Source organism: Pleurodeles waltl, chromosome 1_1, assembly GCF_031143425.1.
Source record: "Pleurodeles waltl isolate 20211129_DDA chromosome 1_1, aPleWal1.hap1.20221129, whole genome shotgun sequence".
Classification (NCBI taxonomy): Eukaryota; Metazoa; Chordata; class Amphibia; order Caudata; family Salamandridae; genus Pleurodeles; species Pleurodeles waltl.
Window position 1 is genome coordinate 128508989 of NC_090436.1, and position 26311 is coordinate 128535299.

General features: G+C 46.8%; 1 protein-coding gene across 1 annotated transcript in view; it reads right to left on the reverse strand.

Annotated features, from left to right (window-relative positions):
- Positions 1-18093: 18093 nt before the first annotated feature.
- EPG5 (ectopic P-granules 5 autophagy tethering factor) overlaps positions 18094-26311 on the reverse strand; it is a 568130-nt gene continuing 559912 nt past the window's right edge. Inside the window, exon 44 of the mRNA XM_069218853.1 lies at positions 18094-19016. Within this exon, the coding sequence (XP_069074954.1) occupies positions 18834-19016 (183 nt within the window). The 3' untranslated portion in view covers positions 18094-18833. The remainder of the gene's footprint in view (positions 19017-26311) is intronic.

Consider the following 26311-nt stretch of genomic DNA (forward strand, 5'->3'; position numbering starts at 1 on the left):
CCCTCCACCGCCGAGCACACCCACATCCTGCCCTCCAAATAATGATGCACAAATCACCTTGGCGGTCAGAGGAAGCCGAACGACCACTGGCGGTGCAGACCGCCACGGGCGGCAAGTAGACCCAACAGTAAGTAACACATCCACAACACCATAAAACACTCACAGACACGCCCTACAATCCATTGCAACAAAAGTAGGCCAACAAAGACAGAGATCACCAGAAGCAGACACCAAACGCCACAATCCACAAGACTTACACCCAACCACAGAAGAACACCCTCACCGAGATTCCACCCCTGACACCATTCACCACACTCACAATGGCACCCCCCAAACACCCACGCTACACGGAAAGGGAGCTAAGGACCATGGTGGACGAGATCCTGAAGGTCGAGCAACAACTATTCGGGGTTCAGGTGCAGCACACACCCATTGCCAGGAACATGGAGCTATAGCAGACCATTGTCAACAGGGTCAATGCAGTGGGGCACTATCCATGCACCAGTGACAACATCCGCAAGAGATGGAATGACCTGCGGTGGAAGGTCAGGGCCATGGCATACCGGCACCACATTGCAGTCCAGAAGACTGGAGGAGGACCTCCACCAACACCACCCGACTACACTGACTGGGAGGAAAAGGTACTGGCCACCCTGCACCCTGAGGGACTCACTGGAATGACTGGAGGAATGGACTCAGATAAGTCGTCTAAATTTACCCCATATCCATCACACCTGTAATGCATGCACCACACCACCCCTCCAACACCCACCAGGACCAACACCTCACCCAGCCCACAGGCACTGTATCCACCACCCCTGCATGCTCACAAACCCACTAACAGGCCTACATCCCTTCCCGTGTGCACAGCCACCCACCCCTACAAGGAAACATAATGGCCTATAACACCCACAATGCACCTCCACATACAAAGCAAAAAGCAATGCCAACCCCACTAAAGCATCCTGCATGGCCCCAAAGTGTGTAAGCTGCACAAACCCTCCCACGCCTCTGCACCCCATCCAACCATGCTAATGTAACAGACATGTCCATTTCCTCTAACAGGCACCACCACCCATGCCACCCTGACGGACAGGACAAGGAGTGGCAGTGTTCCCCAGGGAGACAGAGGCACCTAACAGGACACTGGTGATGGAACCCTGGACACCGATGAGCAGGCTGGCCCCTCACACAGTCCTGGACTGTCATCATCCAGCAGCCCCACCCAGGATACCACTGACACCCCAACCACCCAAGCAATAACATCAGCCCAGGGCAACCGCCCACACACCTGTGTATCCAGGCCACAGACTAGTGGAACACAGGTAAAGAGGCCACAGTCACCCCCTACCAACAAGCAGGAAGACGATGGCCCCAAAACAAGTGTCACCGCCAGACCTGTGCAGGGGACACAGGCACAGGGGGCTAGGCCCAGTGGAAGGGCATCACTGGCCCAGGGGGGAGGCCACAGGATGGATGCTGCAGCCCAGGACGTGATCTCTGAGGTCCTGGGGGCCTACCACCATACCCATGACAGACTGGCCCTATCCATCCTGGAGCAGAGTCAGAAGATGCAGCAAGCACACCACCAAGGGGCAATGGAGCAGTGGAAACTGCATAACGCCACAATGGCCAGCATAGCAGGTGCGCTGCAGCAGCTTGTCCAAACCCAGCCTGAGGCCCACACAGTACAGGAAGCTCCCACTACAGCACTGGACACAGACCGGACAATAAGAGCATCAGCAGCTACTTCACACGAACTACCCTCTGAGGAAACACAGGGGACCTCCATCTCATCCCCTACAGCCTAACAACAGGTGCCCAAACGGACCCTCAGGCCAAGATATGGGACTGGAACACCTGCCAAGAACAAGGCCCCCTCAAAGAAGTGACTCTGCAAAAATCTGTCCACCAACTATCTCACTCAATCAACCACTAAACAGTGCTAACAACAACTAAGAACTCATGTAAGCATTGATGGACCTACCAATACTGACAACAATGCTGCCACCATGTTGGCATTTATGATAACCACCATTGACCCACTGCCATCACTGTAATTTGCACTATTTAATCCTTGCACCAAATAAAACACACATCACACCTGTAACAATGTCCCCTGTCATAATGTGTGAACAAAGTGAATTATGGATGCAACTGGTTGATTACTACTTTATTTGTACCTGCGTAGCATGATATGAACCACTTGCCTTACATGTTGTGCCTAAATATGTTTAGCAAATGAAACACAAAATTGTATTCTGTCCTATGCAGACCTGGACACAGTGGCAATTAGTACATTCCAACCCCCTCCCAGATGACCAGGCACGCTGACAGTATGATGCACAGACACCCATCTCAGTCCTTAGTCCCACATAGTTACTGGAAGTAGAGTTGTATCAGTTGGGTCCAGGAATTGACATCTTCCCCTTCCTCATCATCACCATCACTCTCGTCCCCTCTCCAAGGAAGCTATCTGGATATACAGCACCCTCCACCTCCAAGAGGGGGACAGAATTCCTCACAGCCACGTTATGCAGCATGCCGCATGCCACCACTGTAGGAGGCTGGACTGGCTTGTAGTGAGTACCAAGGGGTACTTGCACCTTGCACCAGGCCCAGTTATCCCTTATTAGTGTATAGGGTGTCTAGCAGCTTAGGCTGATAGATAATGGTAGCTTAGCAGAGCAGCTTAGGCTGAACTAGGAGACGTGTGAAGCTACTACAGTACCACTTAGTGTCATATGCACAATATCATAAGAAAACACAATACACAGTTATACTAAAAATAAAGGTACTTTATTTTTATGACAATATGCCAAAGTATCTTAGAGTGTACCCTCAGTGAGAGGATAGAAAATATACACAAGATATATATACACAATAGCAAAAATATGCAGTATAGTCTTAGAAAACAGTGCAAACAATATATAGTTACAATAGGATGCAATGGGGAAACATAGGGATAGGGGCAACACAAACCATATACTCCAAAAGTGGAATGCGAACCACGAATGGACCCCAAACCTATGTGACCTTGTAGAGGGTCGCTGGGACTATTAGAAAATAGTGAGAGTTAGCAAAATAACCCTCCCCAAGACCCTGAAAAGTGAGTGCAAAGTGCACCAAAGTTCCCCTAAGGACAAAATAGTCGTGTTAGAGGGAAAATGCAAGGAAAACACAAATCAGCAATGCAACAACGATGGATTCCTGACTGAGGGTACCTGTGGAACAAGGGGACCAAGTCCAAAAGTCACAAGCAGCTCGGAGATGGGCAGATGCCCAAGAAATGCCAGCGGTTGGTGCAAAGAAGCTCTTACTAGGCTGAAGAACTGTGAATACTGCAGGAACGACAAGGGCTAGAGACTTCCCCTTTGGAGGATGGATCCCCCACGCCTTGGAGAGTCGTGCAGAAGTGTTTTCCCGCCGGATGGACGCCAACAAGCCTTGCTACACGCAAATCATGCGTTTGGCGTTTTTGGACGCTGCTGGGGCCCAGGAGGGACCAGAAGGTCGCAAATTGGACCTGCAGAGAGAGGGGACGTCGAGCAAGACAAAGAGCCCTCACTGAAGCAGGTAGCACCCGGAGAAGTGCCAGAAACAGGCACTACGAGGATGCGTGAAACGGTGCTCGCCGAAGTTGCACAAAGGAGTCCCACGTCGCCGGAGACCAACTTAGAAAGTCGTGCAATGCAGGTTAGAGTGCCGTGGACCCAGGCTTGGCTGTGCACGAAGGATTTCCGCCGGAAGTGCACAGGGGCCGGAGTAGCTTGCAAAGTCGCGGTTCCCAGCAATGCAGCCCAGCGAGGTGAGGCAAGGACTTACCTCCACCAAACTTGGGCTGAAGAGTCACTGGACTGTGGGGGTCACTTGGACGGTGTCGCTGGATTCGAGGGACCTCGCTCGTCGTGCTGAGAGGAGACCCAAGGGACCGGTAATGCAGCTTTTTGGTGCCTGCGGTTGCAGGGGGAAGATTCCGTCGACCCACGGGAGATTTCTTCGGAGCTTCTGGTGCAGAGAGGAGGCAGACTACCCCCACAGCATGCACAAGCAGGAAAACAGTCGAGAAGGTGGCAGGATCAGCGTTACAGAGTTGCAGTAGTCGTCTTTGCTACTATGTTGCAGGTTTGCAGGCTTCCAGCGCGGTCAGCGGTCGATTCCTTATCAGAAGGTTAAGAGGGAGATGCAGAGGAACTCGGCTGAGCTCATGCATTCGTTATCTAGAGTTTCCCCAGAGACAGAGACCCTAAATAGCCAGAAAAGAGGGTTTGGCTACCTAGGAGAGAGGATAGGCTACTAACACCTGAAGGAGCCTATCAGCAGGAGTCTCTGACGTCACCTGGTGGCACTGGCCACTCAGAGCAGTCCAGTGTGCCAGCAGCACCTCTGTTTCCAAGATGGCAGAGGTCTGGAGCACACTGGAGGAGCTCTGGACACCTCCCAGGGGAGGTGCAGGTCAGGGGAGTGGTCACTCCCCTTTCCTTTGTCCAGTTTCGCGCCAGAGCAGGGGCTAAGGGGTCCCTGAACCGGTGTAGACTGGCTTATGCAGAATTGGGCACCTCTGTGCCCAACAAAGCATTTCCAGAGGCTGGGGGAGGCTACTCCTCCCCTGCCTTCACACCATTTTCCAAAGGGAGAGGGTGTCACACCCTCTCTCAGAGGAAGTTCTTTGTTCTGCCATCCTGGGCCAGGCCTGGCTGGACCCCAGGAGGGCAGCTGCCTGTCTGAGGGGTTGGCAGCAGCAGCAGCTGCAGTGAAACCCCAGGAAGGGCAGTCTGGCAGTACCAGGGTCTGTGCTACAGACCACTGGGATCATGGAATTGTACCAACAATGCCAGGATGGCATAGAGGGGGCAATTCCATGATCATAGACATGTTACATGGCCATATTCGGAGTTACCATGGTGAAGCTACATATAGGTAGTGACCTATATGTAGTGCACGCGTGTAATGGTGTCCCCGCACTCACAAAGTTCAGTGAATTGGCTCTGAACAATGTGGGGGCACCTTGGCTAGTGCCAGGGTGTCCTTACACTAAGTAACTTTGCACCTAACCTTTACCAGGTAAAGGTTAGACATATAGGTGACTTATAAGTTACTTAAGTGCAGTGTAAAATGGCTGTGAAATAACGTGGACGTTATTTCACTCAGGCTGCAGTGGCAGGCCTGTGTAAGATTTGTCAGAGCTCCCTATGGGTGGCAAAAGAAATGCTGCAGCCCATAGGGATCTCCTGGAACCCCAATACCCTGGGTACCTCAGTACCATATACTAGGGAATTATAAGGGTGTTCCAGTAAGCCAATGTAAATTGGTAAAAATGGTCACTAGCCTGTTAGTGACAATTTGAAAGTAATGAGAGAGCATAACCACTGAGGTTCTGGTTAGCAGAGCCTCAGTGAGACAGTTAGGCACCACACAGGGAACATATACATGCACACCTATGAGCACTGGGGCCCTGTGTGACAGGGTCCCAGTGACACATACATATAGGCCACAAACCTATGAGCACTGGGGTCCTGACTAGCAGGATCCCAGTGACACATAACAACCATACTGAAAACATAGTGTTTTCACTATGAGCACTGAGGCCTAGCCATCAGGATCCCAGTGAGACAGTGAAAACAGTGACAAACATCCTGACATACACTCACAAACAGGCCAAAAGTGGGGGTAACAAGGCTAGAAAGAGGCTACCTTCTCACAACCACTATTCTACACACCTTTTCAGGCCCATAGGCGAGGGAACCGCCAGAGATATGGATGCAACTGAATCTAGCCTTCAGGAGACCTATTGTGCTCTCTATCACCCTCCTAATACGTCCATGGGCCACATTGCAATTCCTCTCTGCATCTGTTCCAGGATTCCTCACTGGTGTCAGGAGCCAACGAAAGTTGGGATAGCCAAAATCACCTAAAAAAAGGTGCAAAACAGAACATTAATTGACAAGCCTCTGAGGCAGACAGCAACATCTACCTATGATCCACCCTCTGTCCTCTTGTAGTTGTTCCATCTTGTGTGGCACACTACTGTTCCTCAGCACAAATGAATCATGGACTGAACCAGGGAACATGGCATTCACATGTATGATGTACTGGTCTGCAGTACACACCAATTGAATGTTCATGGAGTGAAAGTTTTTCCGGTTTCTGTAGACCTGTTCACTTACTCTTGGGGGGAATATAGATATGTCAGTGCCATCAATGGCACCTATCACATGGGTTATGTTGGCAAAGGCATAGAAGTCCGACTTGATGGCAGGGAGGTCAGTACTTTGGGGAAACCTCACATAGGACTGCAGGTGTCGTACAAATGCATTCAGGAATCTTGTCAGTATAATGCTAAACATTGGCTGTGAAAAACCAGCACCCATGCCCACTGTCACTTGAAATGAGCCTGTGGCCAGGAAATGAAGTGCAGAGAGCATCTGCACTTCAGTAGGGATGGCATGATGATTACGATTTGCCGGAGTCAGTGCAGGATCCAGTAGTGCACAAAGTTCAGGAATAGTTGCACAGGTGAGTCGGTAATTGATAATGATGTGACGCTCCAACATGGTCCGCAAATCCACAAGTGGTCTGTACACCGACGGGGCCCTTCCTCGCCACAAGGGTCGGTACCTAGGAGGAGTTGGAAAAACGTGTGAGGAACACACATACATGGGCACACATTGTCAGTCATTGAGCATTGCTGACTTGATTGTAGCGACACAAATGCATAATGTGTTTGACATGACATCAACTTGACCACAATTATAGATCTGGGCTTGTCAGCTGAGGTAATGTTAATAGTCATATGTCTGTGTGTGTTTGGGGAACATTAGGGCCTGCATTGTGCAGATGGCAGTTTTATAAATGCGTAGTTATTGCCAAAATGTCTGCCCCCTGTAACCCAGAACTGTCGTTGTGGAAGTGACCTCATACCGCTAGCCGTTGACGTAACATTGTAAGGCGGTGTTTACCGCTGTGCACAAAATCATTAGTTAACATGGATGTCAATGGGGAATCCTAGCGTATCATGATCGCCGCCGGCAATGTCGATGCACACCGCTGCAGTGAGTATGCGAAGTCGTCACCCCAACTTCACTTGACTCCCTGATCTTGTGCAGGCAGGTACTCCACTGAGTGCACTGCTGTGTCCTGCCTCTGGTCATGGAAGTGGCTCTTGTTGCAGGGGAAAGGGCCCTGGCCTTCACCTAAGAGAAATTAGAGAGGCTCGTGGAAGGGGTCCTGCCCCTGTATGCCAAGCTCTACGGACGGCCAGAGAGGTACAGGTGAGTAGGGAGATTGTGGGCCATGGTTGTGTGTGATGGGTGGTGTTGGAAGCATATATGTGTGCACCTCTGACCCTGGATGGGCCATGGTTCCTAACATACAGTATGTGTATGTGCTGTTAGTCCGTTTGTACTGTCCGTCCCATAGTGGACATATAGCCAGCTGTATATGTTTGTCAAGTCCCTGACCTCTGTGTTACATTTCTGTGTGTCCCTTTTAGGTAAGCGCCCACCAGAAGAGGGCACTTTGGCATGGCATCGCCAAGGTGGTACGGACCCTGGGGGTCTACAACCGGCGGAGCACCCACTGCAGGAAGAGGTGGGAGGGGACCTGCGCGCTGGGCGAAAAATCTGCGAGGCCCAGCTGGGGAAGTCCTCCCAACGGAGAAGGGGTACCCATCGGGCACTGACCTCCCCTTATGCTACGCATCCTGGCGGTGGCGTACCCAGACCTGGATGGGCGCTTGGAGGCTGCACAGCAGTCACGGGGGGGGGTGAGTACACATGCCATATATTTGACCCTTGATGGATGTCTAGGTGTGCATTTGTGTTTATGCTGCTTAGTTGCAGGGACTCTGACTGATGTCCATCTAAATGATGGCCCCCGTGGGGATTAGGGGTTGTTTGGTCAGGTCTCCTACACGTCAGGTCCTTAAGGTGTTTAGGGAATGGCTGTAGAGCAGGGTTCTGGGCACTAGTCAGGGGCATCACCATGGGTATAATGGAAGGTGCTGTCTGTTGGAGGGTCTTCTGGGTGGGTGTATGTATGAACCACTATGTCTCTCCTGTTTTGTCTCCCCATGCCTGTTCTCTTGTGCTGTCTGTGTACATCAGCATCATCTGGCGAGGGGGCTGAGGCACCAGAGAGTGGGGATTCAGCGGCCCACGGATCCTATGAGGCAGAGTCGGCAGACGCCAAGGGGACCAGTGGGTTGGAGGGCGAGGGGAGTACCACAGGGAAGGCAACTACCACTGGAGGTAGTGACTCCGATAACTCCTTCGTTGGGTTGCTCCCAGGTGGTGGCAGACCCTAGTGGGCCCACACCTACTGTCATCTTCTGCCACCCCATGCCATCACCGCCCTCCCATTTGCTCCCCACCGAGTTGCCCGTGCCCGCTCACCCAGAAGGGTGGGCGTTTCCTTTGCCCCAGGCACCTCTTCCCCTGCCCCAGTCTGCCTTGCTGCCGTCACAGAGGAGGCTATTGACCTCCTGAGAACCATCTCTGTAGGGCAGACAACCATCGTCAATGCCATCCAGGGGCTAGCATCAGAGATGCAGCAGACCAATTCCTATCTGGATGGCATTCACTGTGTCGTGTCTGGCCTACACAGATCTTTTCAGGCTCTGGCCTCCTCTTTGATGGCAGCCAGTGTCCCTGGTCATTCAGTCCTCCCTCCAACCTCCTATACCCCTTTCAGCACCAAACTCCCTTCACCCGTCCAAAGCACACAGTCTGATCCGCAGTCACACACCTCAACACACAAGAAGCACACTTCTGATCACAAGCACCGCACCTACCACCACAAGCATTCACACAGCCAACATACACATGCGCACACACAGCAACATCCACTTTCCCAGTGTGCCCGCCTCTTCCGCCTCCCTGTCTGTCCCCTGTACATGCACACCCCCAGGCACTGCACCTTTATTCACTGTTGCTGACACTGTTCCTGCAGTCACCACAATAGCACACATCCATACATGCCCCCTAGACACCACACCTGCACTCACCACAACTACTTTAGTTGACTCATGCAGCACACTCACCAGTCTTGCAGACACTCAAACAACATACATTCACAGTGGCAACTTGTCTTGTCCCACTGTGTCCACCCCCCCTTCAGAAACACACAGACTCACCAAAACACCCACCCATCACACCTCTGCATACTGTCCAGTCACCTGCACCCACAACACACATACCTACACTACTTCCGACCACACCCTCTACCTCCACTCCCACGCCCTCCTCCAGGTCCAACCCAATTGCTCCAAAGAAACTTTTCATCTCCTGTGCTGACCTATTCCAACCCACTGGCCCACCCCGTCTCGTCCCTAAATGTGAACACCTCCTTGCCCTTTCCACTCCTTCCACTTCAAAGCCCGCCCCTGTCCGCCCTTTACATTCCCATGCCCCTTCCCCAGAGAGGAAGAAGCCCCGTGCTGAGTCAATTCCATCTGGCTCCACCCGGTGCAAGCACACTCTCCCACCTTTCAAGGCCAAACCCAAACCCCCTCCACCTTCTGAACACAAATCCAAGGCCCACCTCTGTCATAAATCCCCACCCCCACCACCCTCTGCCCCTGTTCCCTGAGGTGCCTGAATGCCCCATTGCTGCCCCTAATAGGTGGAGTACCATAGCACTTGTGGGAGTAAAGTTGGGGCCATTGTAGCCCATGGGTCTCATGACACTATGGACTGGTCACTGACCTTACTTACATATCGTTTGCTCAGAGAGCTGAATTAAAAGTTTATGTGTGGCCTGTGTTTTGGCGGCACACTCTGGATCCCTGGTCTCTCATGTCATTGTTATTGGGTGTGGGGCACATGTATGTATTATGGTCAGGTTGGATTTGCCTTGTGTCGGGTAAGTACCTCTTGCTGTGGGGTGTATGGCTTGTGCTGCTGTGAAGGGTTGGGGGAGCGTTGAAGGGTGGGTGGAGGAGGTGGGTATGTAACTGTGCCCTTTCTTCCCTTGTTTCGTAGGCTGCGGTACTTACCGTCGTCGTCTTCGTCGGCGGTCTCGGTCGTGGAGGTACATAGCATGGAGCAGGGCTGGCATGATCTGCAGCTCTCTATCCATGTCTTCTTCGGCGTGTTGTGTTAGCCTCCGGTGAGTGTTTCCTTATATTTGGTTCGTTTCCATCTGGCTCTACGTGGCAGTGGTTTCTGCCCCGGAACTGACGGCGGTCTAGTGATTCATTATTTGATGGGCGGGTTGGGCCTTTCCATCGGCCTGTGGGCGGGCTCTGCAGCCATTGTCGGCACTCCTCTGCTGGTGGTGGGTGGTTTTCAGGATGCCTGTGTTTCAGTTGGATCATTATTTCCTCTGTTGGCGGTTTTTACCGCCGCGGTGTTTACCGCCGTGTTCATAATGAGGGCCATAGTATTCATGTATGCAGAAGACACCCTGCTTTATGTGGCAGACTTGGAGACCTCGGTGCCCGGACTCTTACGGTTGACGGCGCACTTTGGGCAGGTTTCAGGACTCCACGTTACCCGCCACAAAACAATGATTTTCCCCCTGATGTCACTGGCGACCCGAGGAAGGCCGAACTCCCTGGAATGGGCCTGCACTGGGAAGAGGAGCACTTTCACTGCTTGGGGATGCAAATAACGCACGACCCACACCAACAATAAAAACTGAACATGGGGATGTTCTAGCAGATCTTAATTCTTCATACGATTCTGCAACATGCTGCCTTTGTTGGTGATGGGCAAGGTGGCATTGGCCCAAATGGTGCCCCTGACCTGTTGTCTCTACACCATGTAAAATTCCATCTGTGTCCTGCCTACCTCCTTGTCCAAGGAATTGGATAAACTATTAGTGTCCTTGGTGTGGGCAGGGAATCATTGCAGGTTTAGACTGCAGATCCTAAAACTGGATTTGGCTGAGGGAGGCTTGGGCCTCCCAGACCGCAAGCTCTGCTATTTAGTGCACTTACTAAAATATGCGTGACCCCAACTGGGAAAAGCCACTACTGGAAGGTATAGTGACCACAGATGGCCTTCCCAAGATTCTTATGCGGGGCCATAGATCACCATCCGGCTCCCCCTTCATAGTGTGACAGGTGACGCAGGCTAGGGAGCAAGTTATAAAGAAAGCACCCTATGCTAGGTTGCTCCCCATTTGGTGGATGTAACCATTTTAGTACATACAAAACTCTATGGATGTTACATTTTGGGTGGAGGGTGGATGTAACACAGCATGTGGCCTATATTTGAATGAGACTTTCATGAGTATGGAGGAGATGGGAGTACAATATGGCATAGGACAGGGTTAGTTCCTGCATTATACTATTATTTCCTGCACGGCCAGGAAAATATGGACCTATCTTGATGAACCAGTGGAATCACACACTTTGAAGGTGACATTAGACACCAGTTCCAAAGCCATCATAGCCGGAATATATGCTGCTCTTAAAAAAGATAGACAGATCTAGCATCTACTCGTGCTAGGTGGGATGGTGACCTGGAGGATCTCACGAATGGATAGTGGAGACACAGCCGAATATTGGTGTCATAGGAAGTGGCCAGTAATGCCCAATTTAAATTGACACACTTTTATTACCTACATAGTCTACCTAATGCTACAGTGACTACATAAGCTATACACCATGCGCACGGCTGCATGCACACAGTGTGGGGAGATGCCCATCAGATTCACACATGGACATGCCACCACATAGAGCCTTTTTGGAGGAAGATAGTGCTGGAACTGCATAGAGTTCCCGGCACACAGGTGGATTTAACAAGGAGACACTGCCTGTTGGGATTGTTGTTGCCTCCAAAGGGGGGTAGCAAGATGCGGTACAGGTTTGCTCAATTGCCTTTGCTACTCACCAGGAGAAGCATTGCAATCCAACAGACGAGCCCGCTACCTCCAATACTGAAAAATTGGAAGGCTGACTTACTGGGATGGGCAGTGGCTGAGGAATGGCATGTCCAAAGAGTCTGCACGGACGAACATACAGAGAGGGATCTGGATATATGGGGGACATGGTGGATGCTGGAAGGGATGAGGATGTGGGAGATATGGGTTCACACCCTCAGCTGATGGGAGCGGTTGGGGTCCACGATGGTGGGGATCACCATTGTCTCTCACTCTCTCTGAAAAACCCTCACACACACCTCTGCGATAGCAGATTGACCTTGACAAGTGAAGACGGTATAGTGTGTGGACCAGTTGTTAATACAAGTCTATGCATGAACATGATGAGACCGTATGGCCTTCCCTCCTCCCCACATTCCCCTTCCCCTCCACCGATAGAGGGGACCTTTCAGCCTTTCCGCCCCTGTTCGAGCAAGCATGGCCTCCCACAAAGGAATCCATTTAAGATGCACACTTGACAGTACTGTTGTTTGATATTTGTTCCCTTCTTATAACGCTGTATGCCTTGTGATACCTGACAAAATGTTAATAAAGAAATGTACAAAAAAATATATAATTTATATAAGAATGGATAACACACAAATATTTACTAGCAGCAATATTCACATTTTATTTTACATGGCCCATACAAGCCTAATAAAGTTAAATTTACATTTCAAATCTGTAAAAGCAAATCACCTTGAACATAATGTGGTTGAACATTTACACCCCAAATGCAGACACATTCGTAAGTCACTATTAGGAAACATTGTTAATCCAACAGACATAAACGCCAATTTGCTAAGATGCCAGGGGTAGTGGAAGTGACATTGCATACCAATTGCCCTTTACTTTTACTCACAAGCATGCTTACACACACTTTTACACATACACACACTCTCTCCCATAAACAGACTCTCACCCGCAAGGATGCACACACCATTCATTTAAAAGTATGTTTACTTACCTCAGTTGCCAGTGAGGGTTATATTCCAGATAGTTGTATCCATTCTTTATTACACTAATAGTAAATAATATATTATTCACAGTTTTATAAAACACTGACATAAAACAAGGAAAATGGAGCGCTAAATGGAGCTAAAACCGAGGTCTGCAAAGACAAGCTGCCACTGTGCTCCTGGTACTGATTTTGCCACCTCTGAGGCCAAGGGTCATAAGAGGGTGCCAGGGGTCGCAAAGGGAGTGCCAGGGCTCGCAAGGAGCAAGGCAGAGGGTCGCGGCTGTGACCTTTAAATGACATCCATGCCAACAGGCATCAAACTTTTTTTGCCATGGTATGCCAGAGCATCAAATAGAGCATTTAGCATAAAATATGCTGGTTGTGCGACTATTTTTTAAGCAGTACATTTGAACACTTGCTGTCCTTAGGTTCACAATTTGAATTTACAATTGAGAAAAACAGCTAAAAAAGTACCCTTTAAAAAAAAAAAAAAATCACAAAATGATACGGAGACTGGTGCACATAGACCAAAATGTCTTTATGTCTATACTATCTAAAGATGATAGTGGTAAGTGCAGTTGTCTTGCAGGGCCGAGGCGTTGCTCCTTACAGACTACGAGATGGCCTTTGATATCATGTATTGTCCCCTTTGTGTTTCAGATGCTCCAGAAAATTTATCTCAAGGTTTCTGGCCTTAGTGGTGGTCCTGTATGATGCCTCGAAGGCGGGAGTTAATGGAATGCTTTCCGCCCCTTCCCCCATTATATGCCGTACCCTCCAGGGTTGCCCTCTTTCCAACTCTCATATTTGTCTTGGCTGTAGAAACCTTGGTAGAATGGATCAGGACAGATGCACTGACAGTGGAATTCTAGTCACCAAAGGGTTGGAAGACAGTGTCTTTATATGAAGGCAATATACTCATTTGTTGGGCTCTGACAGACCTTGCTACTGCGGCTGATACAAGTGTTGCGGGTGTATGGCAAAGCCTCAGAGATATCTGTAAATTAGGATAAGTCAACATGAGTTCAACTGTCACTCCGCGGCATTGTCTTTTGGGTGCCCTTTACAAACAGTTGACGACCCTTTCCAATACCTGGGCATGTTCATTGCCAAAGATAAGCAAAACGCCTTGGACATGAATATCGCACTTGTGTTGAGGCATATCCGAAGAGATTTTGAAACATGGGCTTTATTGCCCAGTACTTTAATGAGCAGGATGGTGCTTTATAAAAATGGTCATGTTGTATCCCTTTCTTTATGTGTTGCAGAGCTATCAGAATATCCTTCCACCAACCTTCGTCCTGGATTTACAATCGGTGTTCTCCACACTTTTGTGAGCGGGCAAACTTCAAGTTCCCACATGAAATTAACATTTCCCGATTTTAAACTCCACTATTGAACGGTGCAGATGGTCCTGATTTGGGACGGGTTATTTGGTGACAGGCATGACTGCTTGCCAGCTAGACTTCGATACCCTTGAAGAATTAGGCACTCCATGCTTATTGTATGTCAGACCCCTCCCCGCACTCTCTCCCACTGACCACGATATTCCCACTTCTGTGTTGCCCTGAAGCACATTAAATGACTAGACAAATTCATTGGTCATAACTACCTGTGTGCCGGAACTAGTCTGAAACAAGTGGTGCAGCTGCCTGGGTTCAAGCCATGGCACATTATGAGTATGTCTCATCTGGGGGACATGTGGATTCATGATCATATTAAATCCTTCGAGGATCTGGCATGGAGTTCCAGTTGCAGAAGTCCCAATTCTTTAGATACCTAAAGTTCTGTCATGCTCTTTCTACATATCAGGAGTAATATGGGGTGGTACCAGAAACTGTTTGAACCTAAGTTAGTAATAAAAAAGCTGGGCCCGCAAAGGGTTAGTTAGGTTGTACAGATTCCTCCTCCTTAACAACATTATGCGAGTAAGGATGGCTTGGGAGTGGGACATGGGGGAACTGGATGACGACGAGTGCCAAGAGACCAAGATAACTGCCCCCGTATTGTCCACCCTCTCCAATCTAAGACTGGTTCATTTCAACTATTTACAGAGGATTTACTGTAGCCCTAACAGACTCTGGAGGATGGGTATGGCTAAGAACTTTGCCTGCATACTCTTTAGTGACCCTGGGGGTACCTTTTATCAAAGTTATCTGGAACTGCCCTCTTATCAGAACATAGTGGCAAAAGGTGCACAGTTCTTCAGCAGAGGTCTAACACACTCCCCTTGAACCGGACCCGAAGATGGCATGGATTTTGGTTGAAAAGAGGGGCTCTGTATGATTTTGGTGAAGAGATACATCCCCTTTCTTAAGGATCTGGACTAGATTGATGGACTACTATGCAAATGCAGAAAAAATGAGTTATAAGTGGAGAGGGTGAACGAAAAAACATCCAAAGATTTAGGCCTCAGAGCAACGCAGGCATACTTAAAAAGTATGATGAGATGGTTGAGCTTTTCATTCTGCTCTGTGTATCATGTTTAAGCATGTTTATGGTTCTCTGGTTCTTCTGCCACTCCTGATTTATTGTACAATGTGGTGTTATGTTTATGAACAAAACAATAAACAAATCTGTAACAAACAAAAAGTTACTGCTTTTTGAGTAGTACAACTTTTGCTGCACCTAACAAAAGTATACTGCATATACCCATTGCAAGCTTAAACAGAGGAGAACCAAGAATCACTATGTATGTTTTCACAGGAGATGTTTCATTTACATACATATGGTACATTTTGCACGTACTTATCGCAAAATTAAACAAATATGTTTATTAATGTTCGAGTACAGAAAAAAACGAACATTACAGTCCAAAAGCTGCTCAGTAGGATGTACATCAAATTACGTATTGTGCCTGTAAGCAACTGAATACAGATGCAATAAATGTCAGGTCCCCTGTGACACATGGAACGGTCTGGGATATGTTTTGACACCTCCAACTAAAGGCGGGATTTTTGGCCAGTATATTACCCTAAAATAATAGAAAAAGGGTGGACATGGCCTGACCCTTCGAATTGATAGGAGGAGTCTGAGACAAAATTATAAGAGTACATTCCATCATTTTTGATTCTGTGAATCAGAAAAGGGCTTTGCCTTGTAAATATTCATGCAGTCTATATTTCATGTAGGTGCACAAGTAGTTTTATGAATCGAGTGGTGTTGATGTGATTTTATACCTGTTTCCACTTCTGATGACATTTTGTCAGCCTGGTACTGGATCCAACCATGCCAGATCATCATTGCGCCATCCTTCAACTCATGTTACACTGGCCAAGTATCCCATTTTATTCCACCGGGAGCCAATATAAGTTATCAACTTCTGTAATGATTGGCATTTAAATTATGTACGACCATCTCAAATGAAACATTATTGTAGCAGTGACAAAAATCTCCTTTCCACAGTGCTCATCATTGAAGCTTCATTTTAATTTTGAAGGTTTCAGGTCTTTCCCATTGTGTCAACAACTTCATTGGCCGCCGAAGCACTTGAGAGGCATGTAGGCTTGTCAGAATATTTATGGAGGCCTTGACCAAAAACTCTTGCGGGGCCCCTCTGTTATCTGTGATACAGGAAGCACCTCATAATTAAAAAAGGTTTGCTTGCGAAAGAGAAAATACAGTTACTATAGCTAGATAGTGGTGTGGTCGTGATAGCTGGATCATGAAGGATCAGGTAAAGCCTGTTTTTTGATTATTTAACTATTGTTTTTAGAACAGAAGGGTGTGTCCAATAAAGGGCAACGATCTCTGGCTGCCCTACCTTGTGATAGCTCTGGAAGTATGTCTCAAACTCATTTTTAGATACTGCTGTTCGTAAGTGGAAATAATGAATTAGAGAACTAGAGAGTAAATTAAATTCGGTACAGAGCCCAATATAAACAAAATGAGATTGGCATGGGCATAATCAGGATTATATCGGTGGGCACCTTCCCCGCTTCGATAACATATAGCCCACCATGCATGCTGGCACAAGCCACAGACGGGCAACACTGAAATCATTACTGTGTAGTCCCTAATATTATAGCACAACTCTGAACTGGAACCGGCGTCTGTGACTGCACACAGGAAGCACCTCATCCCTGATGTAGAAGCAACAAGAATGCATCCATCCTATGGCACTGAGCTTCAGGCACTTCTGGTTTCTTCACTCGGCTGCGCTAAACAGTCCATAGAAACATGGTCTAAAACCGCATGAACACAACTGGGCTCCAAAGCTACTCCTTTGTTGTCACTGCTGGTTTGCGATCCATGCAATGTACGGTAATTTATGCGTGCAACCCTTGGGAAACTACAAATGTACTATTTCTACTGGTTGCACGAGCCCCCCCTAGAAGGCGCTTGCCCCTACATGAGCTGAGCTGATATATTTAAGGGCATATACATCCCCTTAAGCCCTGAGACTGGGCTTAACTGTCACCATCTTTTTAAAAGTACTCTGAGTGCAACTACTCATTTGGATGGTTGGGTCACATTCTGTGCACCCTAAAAATTCAGATCAGCATACCTGGTTTTTGGGGAAAAACACAGAAAGTTGTTCATCCACAAAGGCTAAATATAAATCACTACCCTCTTAAATGCCTCATGTACAGAACTCTCAAAAACCTAAAAACTCCTTATTACACTCTTCATTGATATGGGGGTCTTCAAAGTTTGGGGGATAAGCTTTAATTCAGTAGAAACATAGGGGCCACAACAGGCATGGAATACATGTGCCACATTAAAGAAAGGCATGACGGTTCGTCTAGAGCTACCCACCTAAAAAAGGGATTCAGAAACACCAACTTCATGGATTACTGCTGAAGAACAACAGAACCTGAGGATGGCTGATAAATTGCTATGGCAACAAATTCTCAATCCTTCATCGTGAGAGTGATTCATTGTAAATCTAAGGGAGCACAGAAAAATCCTGGGAATAAGACAAAAAGCACCTTAAGTGCTCCTTGTGGTAAGAATTAGCAAGGTATATCTCCTAAAGCATTAGAACTGCATACTCAACCCACGTCAGCCACAGGGACTGTTAAGGACATGATCCGGAGGTGAACAAGCGAAATATTCCCTGAATTAAAGCTTTTGAAGCTAATCAAAATCCCCAAAACTTTGGAAACAAAAAGAGGTGGTCATATGCACTTGCTTCAGGTTGGGCAAGGATGCTTCTCTTAAAAAAGTCACAATCCACAGGGAAGTCAAGGATGGAATGCGAAAAATAAATTACATAAATTAAACAAGACACATTCTTTGGGAGAGAAGAAACAAAGAAGCATAAATAAAGACTTGGATTTTTAACAGAAACAAACAATAGCCAAGAATCATCAAAACGTGTTACAAAACATCACCAAAAGCCCAGATATTACAAATTCCAATTGCTCAACTTGAGAGTCTCTTTGGGCCAAAAGCCTATTTAAGTTTTTAGCATTAAGGATGACAAGACATGTACAAATGCGCAATCAGTACACTTTTTTGGTTCAAGCATGCCTTCATAGAAAGTTCGGAAGTCTGCAGGTTTGTTTTTTGTGCCAAAGTATGTACTCTTTAAGTGTGTGCCAAGTGACATGCCATTGTTAACGTCCATCAAGGACCACCTCCAATACTGAGATAATAAGCATGGGCTCCAGTCTGGAACACTCTTCTACATGAAACCCGCACCTCCCAAAGAACAGCTAACCAAAAGGCATACAGTGAGTGAGAGAAAAATCCTATATTGTCGTGCTCACATACTCCAATGTAAGGAGTCACTTAGAAGATCACTTGCTGAGCTAAGTTGCCTAATGCACCAGTAGTCTTGGAAGCATTCAGTATGTTGTGCTGTATTGACGGGTTCCAAACACCTTACCCATGAGCAGAATGTTCTGCAGTTATTCAAAGACCGACCAAGACTGGACTTTTCCAGTCTTTGCCACAAAGCATTCGCAGTGGTCTTCAGTTCATTAAAACAACAACACTGGAAGCAACTTCCAGGTCATATAAAAGAATATGTAGGGCTCCGTAAAGCTTGCTGCAGTTGTCGCTATCGTATTATGTTCAGATAATGCACTTCCGGGTACAGGGCATTGATGAGAAGAGCAAGCAGCTTGTTTCCATCCCCAAGACAATGGCCAGGGTACTTGATGAACTGGGAGGCCTGTGCGAGCGGTTCCTGATAGCCTGCATACTGCTTGCTTGATGCCATGGCTTCCAAAGCTGTCAGCGCCTGCCAAGAGAAGAAGGAATGGATCACTCTTTTCAATGCCACATGCAATTTAGTTGCCTTCTTCATTAAGGATCTCAAAACTTTGCTATAACACCAATAAAACCTCCCAAATGATCTCACCATAGTTAAAAACACTATAAAACATGTAAATCCCAAATACCTGTGTGACCAAAATAAATGTACAAGTTACAGGATTTTCTGGAAATGTAGGAGAACTGCTTAGCTGGATGCTGATCAACAGGAGCAGCTTGGGATAACCCAGTGGTGCATCCAAAGATGGGTGCAGAAGATATAAGAAGCATGTTCTATTCAAGCTCTGGCCAATGTGATAACCAGCGCACAAGAGACGATCGAAAGGTAGTCTCTCAGATTAAGTAGAGAAGGATGTTGTAGTTGGACTCTCACTCCTAGGCGAGACTGCTGGTTTAGGGGAGACAGCACTTTAGTTTGTAGGTGACTAAGCCTCTCCTACAAGTCGCAACTGTCGGTCCAACCCCCCCCAGCTCACAAGCAGTACCTCAACAAAACTCAGACAGCAAAGGTGATTTCTAGCAGCCTTACGCATGGATTCTAGAAAAGACCTCTCGGGGAAGTCGTGGTGGAAAGGAAATTACCATTTTCTCTCCTTTGCAATAAGTCTCAGTCACACACAGGAAATGAAGGAGATGCAGGAGAATTTTTAATGTATTGATTGAAAATACTACCATCTAGGAAAAATTGCATGTGCTGCAATGATTAAGACAATGAATAGGAATAAAAGCAGAATTGTGAAGATGAGAGTTGTGAATATAAACCCCCCCACCATCTTACAACAAACATGAGATATAAAACTCTTAGAAAAGATCTCTACCCTAGTGAGTGCTATGTATGATTGATAGACCTAATCTGCCAGTACCATGTCCATGAGAAGTGCCCCCCAACCCTTGTTACCTTGGAATGAGGTCTCTAGGTCAAACTCCGTGGGGACACAAAGGCTGAGTTCTGCAGCAAGGTGATGTGCAGCATAGATGGCACCTGGAAGGAACCCCTCTATTGACATTGTCCGTGTAAGATGTATTTAAACAGATCATGTAGGATCCCTGACACAGGTATGTTCCTAAACAACTGATAAGGAGGCAGACTTGGGGCGATAATCATATAAACAATCCCCAACAAGTGCAAATTATGTTCCTATCACATGTGAGTGAGAAGGGGACCTGATGACAATACCAACATACATCACTGATCATGGCTCTGATAATGACGCCTTCTCAGAGTGGCACTGATAATGCAAATCAAAACATTTTTTAAATAAAATATATACAATGGCAGCCATCTTAGAAGAAATAACAAAATAAATAGGGTAAAACAGAGCAAGCTCAGTAGGTTAAAAGCCACTATGTGACGGGGCACGGGCCTGCAAGCCAAAGGCTAAGCTAAACTCCTGAGTCCCATTAGGAAGTAAAATGGATTCACAACAAGCGTACCAATGACTGGGGCAAGCTGTATGTTGCTTTGCAGGTAGTCAATGGAGCAAACGATGAACCGACAATCTCTATATGAACGAATGAAGACCCAGATGGAAACCCCACTGGCTGAGATCAATTACAGAGCCATTTCTCTTAACGTGCTGCTACAATGTCAGCCAACCTCAAAGGGCACTTAGTCTAGTTATTCTAAGTAGTCTACCTGTTTTGCAATCATGGACTAGGAGTATGGATCTTGGGGCTCCACTACAGTTTCTTACTAGGAGACACAGAGGGAATCTGCTCAAATGGCTGAGATGTGGAACTCTCTAGAGAATGTGTTGTAGCTACGTTCTAGTAGCACTCTCGACATGAAATCTCTGAGAAGGCCTCTTTGATACATGTTTGATTCACCTTTCAGAAGAGCAGGCTTAGCACATGACTTACTAGAAGAGGCTACTAAATGATGAAGACTTTAATAGTTTCAAAAGCAACACTGCCAAGAGAATAAATAATGTAAAGCTTTAAGTGAGTTTGTGAAGAAAAACAGATGAACTGGCTCCCACTAAAACAAATGAAAGAAAGCTGCAGCAGCTCCTCTCATAACACTGAAGCTTGCCAAGTGGACACTGTAAGAAACTGGATTAATGGTTGAGGAGTATAAACCATTCTAAAGCAACAATCACAATCCTTGTCAGGATGAACCACAAATGCATCTGAATTATCCTGTGCTTAATCCACTGGTAGCTTGGCACAAAAGCAATCAGGCTTAACTTAGAGCCACTACGTTACGTAGTTATGAAAAAGAACAGGTGATGGATAGAATACTGAACAATATCAAAAATTCACCCCCAGTCAGCCTAAATCCATAATTTTTTGCCCACCATAACACCCCAGTTTGGACCCAGCCATATGCAAATCAGTCTTGACCCTGCTCCCCATGGGAACATTCCAGTCCGAACTGCCAGGCCATGTCCTCGGTGGACCAGAAACAAGTACCCTAGAACAGGTTTTGGGGTATCACCCCCTCACCACCGAGGTTCTGTGGTACAGTCAGCCTGGGACCCACACCTGGACATACCCAGAGCACGTAGGACGGCAAATGCAAAAAGAACTGATAATGGACGGAATGCTGAAAAATGTCAGTCATCCCCAGTCACAGATCTGGGTCTAAATCCATTGTTTTTTGCCCCTCATGCCACCCCAGTTTGGACCCAGCCATTTCCAAATCAGTGTTGACCCTGCTCCCCATGGGAACCGTCCAGCCCGAACTGCCAGGCCAGGTCTTCCAGGACTGCAAACAAGCATCCTGGGACCAGTTCCGTGGTATCACCCCTCATCAGCCAGGGTAGCTTGAATCCAGTGGCACAGTGAGTCCAGTACCCACATCTGGGTATACCCGGCACACAAAGGGCAAAAAATGCAAAAAGAACAGATGATGGACGGAATGCTGAACAATGTCAAACATTCAACCCCAGTCGGGGATCTGGCCCTAAATCCACAGCTTTTTGCCCACTATGCCAGCCCAGTTTGCACCCAGCCATATGCAAATCAGTCTTGACCCTGCTCCCCGGGGAACAGTCCAACTGGTTCCCTGAACCAGGAACAAGCATCCTGGGACCAGTTTCGAGGTAACTTGAATCTAGTGGTGCAATGAGCCCGGCACCACATCTGGGCATACGCGGGAAACTCATGGCGACAAATGTAAAAAAAAAAACAGATGATGAACGGAATGCTGAACAATGACAAACATTTACCCCTCCCGTCAGAGAGCTGGGCCTAAATCCATTGTGTTTTTGCACACCATGCCACCCCAGTTTGGACCCAGCCATATGCAAATCAGTCTTGCCCCTGCTGCCCATGGGAACAGTCCAGCCCGAAATGTCAGGCCAGGTCCTCCCTGGACCGGAATCAACCATCCTGAGACCGGTTTTGGGGTATCAGCCAGTCTAGCTTGAATCCAGTGGCACAGTGAGTTCGGGGCCCACGTCTGGACATACCTGGCAAGTTAGGGAGACAAATGCAAAAATAAAACTGATTATGGACCAAATGCTGAACAATGTCAAACGTTCTCCCCGTCAGAGATCCAGGATGAAATCCATAGTTTTTCTGTCCACCATGGCACCCCAGTTTAGACCCTGATCTTTGACTCGGGTGAATGTTTGACATTGTTCAGCATTTTAACCATCATCTGTTCTTTTCACAAGTATTTAGGCAGCACACAAAAGTAACAAAGTGAAAACACAGCACACCAATTTAGAAAAACAGAGTAAAATTTAATAAATGAAATGAGACTAAAAAGACACAAATCAAATCAGTAGAACCAGATATATTAAATGTCATAGTTCTAGGTAGTAGAGCACCTAAAAGTACAAAGCACCACTCAAGGTCATTTGGTCCTGCTAGACAGGGGAAACATCACACGTTTAGGACGGCCATGATGGAGTGCGAACTGGATGTAGGGACCGGGTTAGACCAGCTGAAAAAGTTACCTTCTCAAACTGCAGAGCTAGGAGTCCATTTGCGGTGGAGAAGGCCACAAGGAGCAGAGAAATTAGCGTGGGTGGTCATCGCAGCAGCGCAAACAGAATGCTGTGCGGCTCGGGCTGTCGTCATTGCAGTGTGAAGAGCCAGTCAGCATTGAGGACAGTCGCTGCTGTAGCTTCACAATGGCAGTCACCATGGACTGTCATTGCTGCAGCGCGAACTGCAGATCTCGCATTGAGGTTGTCGTAGACGGTCTGTGTAGAGCTAAGGGTCGGATTCACCAGAGCTTCGCACTGGTGATCACTGCAAGAGGCAGAATCTTGGCACGAACTGGCCTGTTTTTCAGGAATTCTACCTTTCTTTAAGAGCAGTGCACTCTGATGCCAGCTAGGGGTCCAGGACCTAGGAGGCATCTCTCGGGCATCAGGGACTTGCTATCACAGAGGCCAGCAGGGCTAAGGCTGGTCCACTTGCAGCAGGTCTGCTGGGCAGTTACAGGGAGGACTCTGGGGACTGTTTTGTCCCTGTAGCTCAGTACAGGTCAGCCAAGCAACCCTTGGGGTCACTGAGGACAGTATTGGAGAAAAGGAGCAGTCCAGTCTTCCGTCACAGAGAGAAGGGTAGGCCTCAAGCAGCAGGGTAGTCCTCTGGGGATCAAGACAGTCTTTCTCCTGAAGTCACAGGGCCAGGAGTGTACTGAAGAGTGACTCTTAGGGTCGAGTATATATAAATGGTGGTGGAATTTGAAGTGGGAGGCACCACCTTGGCATACCTCTACATCTGATTACGGGAAATTCCTTCTTTCCACTGTCAAGGCTCTAAGAAGCCTAGGGTCAGAACTAGTGTTAGGTTTCTTTGTATCTGCTGGAGGCAGCCCAAATTGAAGTTCAAGTGTGACAGGAAACAGCTCTGCCCTCCAATGATCCTATCAGGGTGGCCTATCCTGCTACACCTGAGGGCTATTATCTCACTTTCGGGGAGGAAATACAGACAGCCTAACAGCAGGGTCATGTGACCCAGGGCATTGGCAGTAGGCAAATGGTTAGGGCACGAAAATGCCAACTTTCTTAAAGTGGTATTTTCAGAATTGTGACTAAAAATACCACTTTACAATTCAAGAAGATTTTAAATGACAATTCATTTGAAAGCAAACATGAAATTTCTACCTGTTCCCAATCGAAAGTTAACACTTAAAAAATGTAATAAGGCAACATCTCCTATGGAAGAACACATTTAGGAGTTATTCACTAGCAGGGCATATAACATTTAAAAACACATGCACATTTTTTAAATACAATTCTCCCTACCCTGTTGACAGTTTAGGGTCCACATTAGGGGTGGTATATATGTATTAAAAATAAAGGGTTGGCCTGGAAAAAGGTTTACTTTGCCAGAACTAAGTGGAAGTTTTAAACTGCACTACAGGCTACAATGGCAGGCCCGGGACATGTTTTAAAGTGCTACTTTGGTAGGTTGCACAACGACTGCTTCAGGTCAGTAGCATTTAATTTACAGGCCGTGGGCACACGTAGAACCACTGTACTAGGGACTTATAAGTAAATTAAATGTGCCAATCGGGATTAAGCCAATTTTCCCATGTATAAAGGAAAGTGCACAAGCACTTTTGCGCTGGTTAGCAATGGTAAAGTATGAATGTCCTAAAAGCCAACTAAAACAGTTCAGAAAACAGGAAGGTGAAGGCAAAAAAGTTTGGAGATGACAGTACAGAACATATCTGAAATAGTTCATAAAAACTTTCTTCCCTTTTGTCCTCAAGACTTGTGGTTCACGCTGGAAACTGTAGAAAGAATAGGGGTGCTGTAATATACTGCATCACTATTCCAGATGTTTAAGCCTCTAAATTTCACATATACGTCAAACTATCGTGAAGCCAAAAGTACAGGAATGTAGTGTTAAACAGGATTTAAAAGTATTACCAGTTGCAGCCGATGTGTGAGTTCCTATGTAACTTCTATTAAAATCCTAGCCTATTTCTTCCTAATCCATTATGGTGATTTTATCACTGTTTAGTGACTATAGTTTTAGATTATTTTTTTTGTGTCATATTTTTATTTTTTATTTTTCCTGAACTATTATGCACTCTTCATTGGGCAGTTGCGATGGTACTGGGTAGATGCGATTTTGAAACATTTCAAGCTGTGAATGGAAACATTACTTCCTGTAACAGCAAAGGAGAGGTTTGAGACAGAACATATCGCTGTTAATAGGAAGGCGCACAGGTATACCACTTGTGCCAGATAACTAGAATAAGTGCTTAGAGAAGGAGCTATCACAAGAAAGAGGAAAGTGATTTCCGTATGTGTTCTATTTTAGGTGAACATTCACTTATTTTAGTTTATTGTTTATCATCCCCTTTCCACTTGGAGTACTTGTCCTCAACTGCTTTTGGCTAACAAAAGGGAGGCGCAGGTGATTATGTGATGTTGTAGGTGCCTGCTGTCTCTGCAATTCTAAGTGTAGTGAAGATTGTGTTCCAACATTTTACCTAACAAATTACTTATGAGGTAAGAAACAATATTGAAAAACTATCTGACCCACCTGTGCTTACTTCTTAGTGAGCATGCTCACATAGTAATATTTAGTAAGGATGTGGTGGGAACTTCATAGAATATCTCTGCCAACCTGGCTGATGAGATGTTACCAAGGAACATCACAGTGGCACATACCTTGAGTGTGGTGTGAGTCTATGGCATGAAGGCAAGAGAATGCTTTAACAGGGCATAGCACACCTGAATGTTCCTGCTTGGGAGACTGGATTACCCTGATGTAGTGTGGCAAAGTTGTTAATACCTGTTCAGTCCTTCTTAGCTGCCCAGTATGTTGAAACATGAGCACATGTTTAACATCCAGAGTGTCTAATTAATCTTGTGATAAGTTTTTTAATAGGGAAGGTTGGTAACTGATTGGTTTGGTAAATCTGACAAGGTGAAACTACTTTGGACAAAGAGAGTGTGTATGTAAAACAACCTTATCTTTACGTACTTAAAAATAAAGCTCTCTGGTGCACAAAACCTTAAATTCTCTGTTAAAACAGGTAATGTCCACCAGAAACTTTCCAGAAATGGTGCTCAATGGTGGCCTTGTTTAAGGGTTCAAAAGCTGCTTCCGGTAACTGTATAAGAAGAATGTTTAAGTCCCACGCTGGGACAGAAATAGTTCTGGGTGGTATTATTCCTTTAAGGGCCTCCATGGAAACATTGATGTATGTAATATTTCTATTTCACATACCTAGCCAAATGTCAGTGGAGGACGTTACAGGGACACTTATGACATGCACCTTCAGAGGGAACTATTTTGTTTATTTTGCAAGAAAATGACTAATGCTGGTAAATTGACACAAAT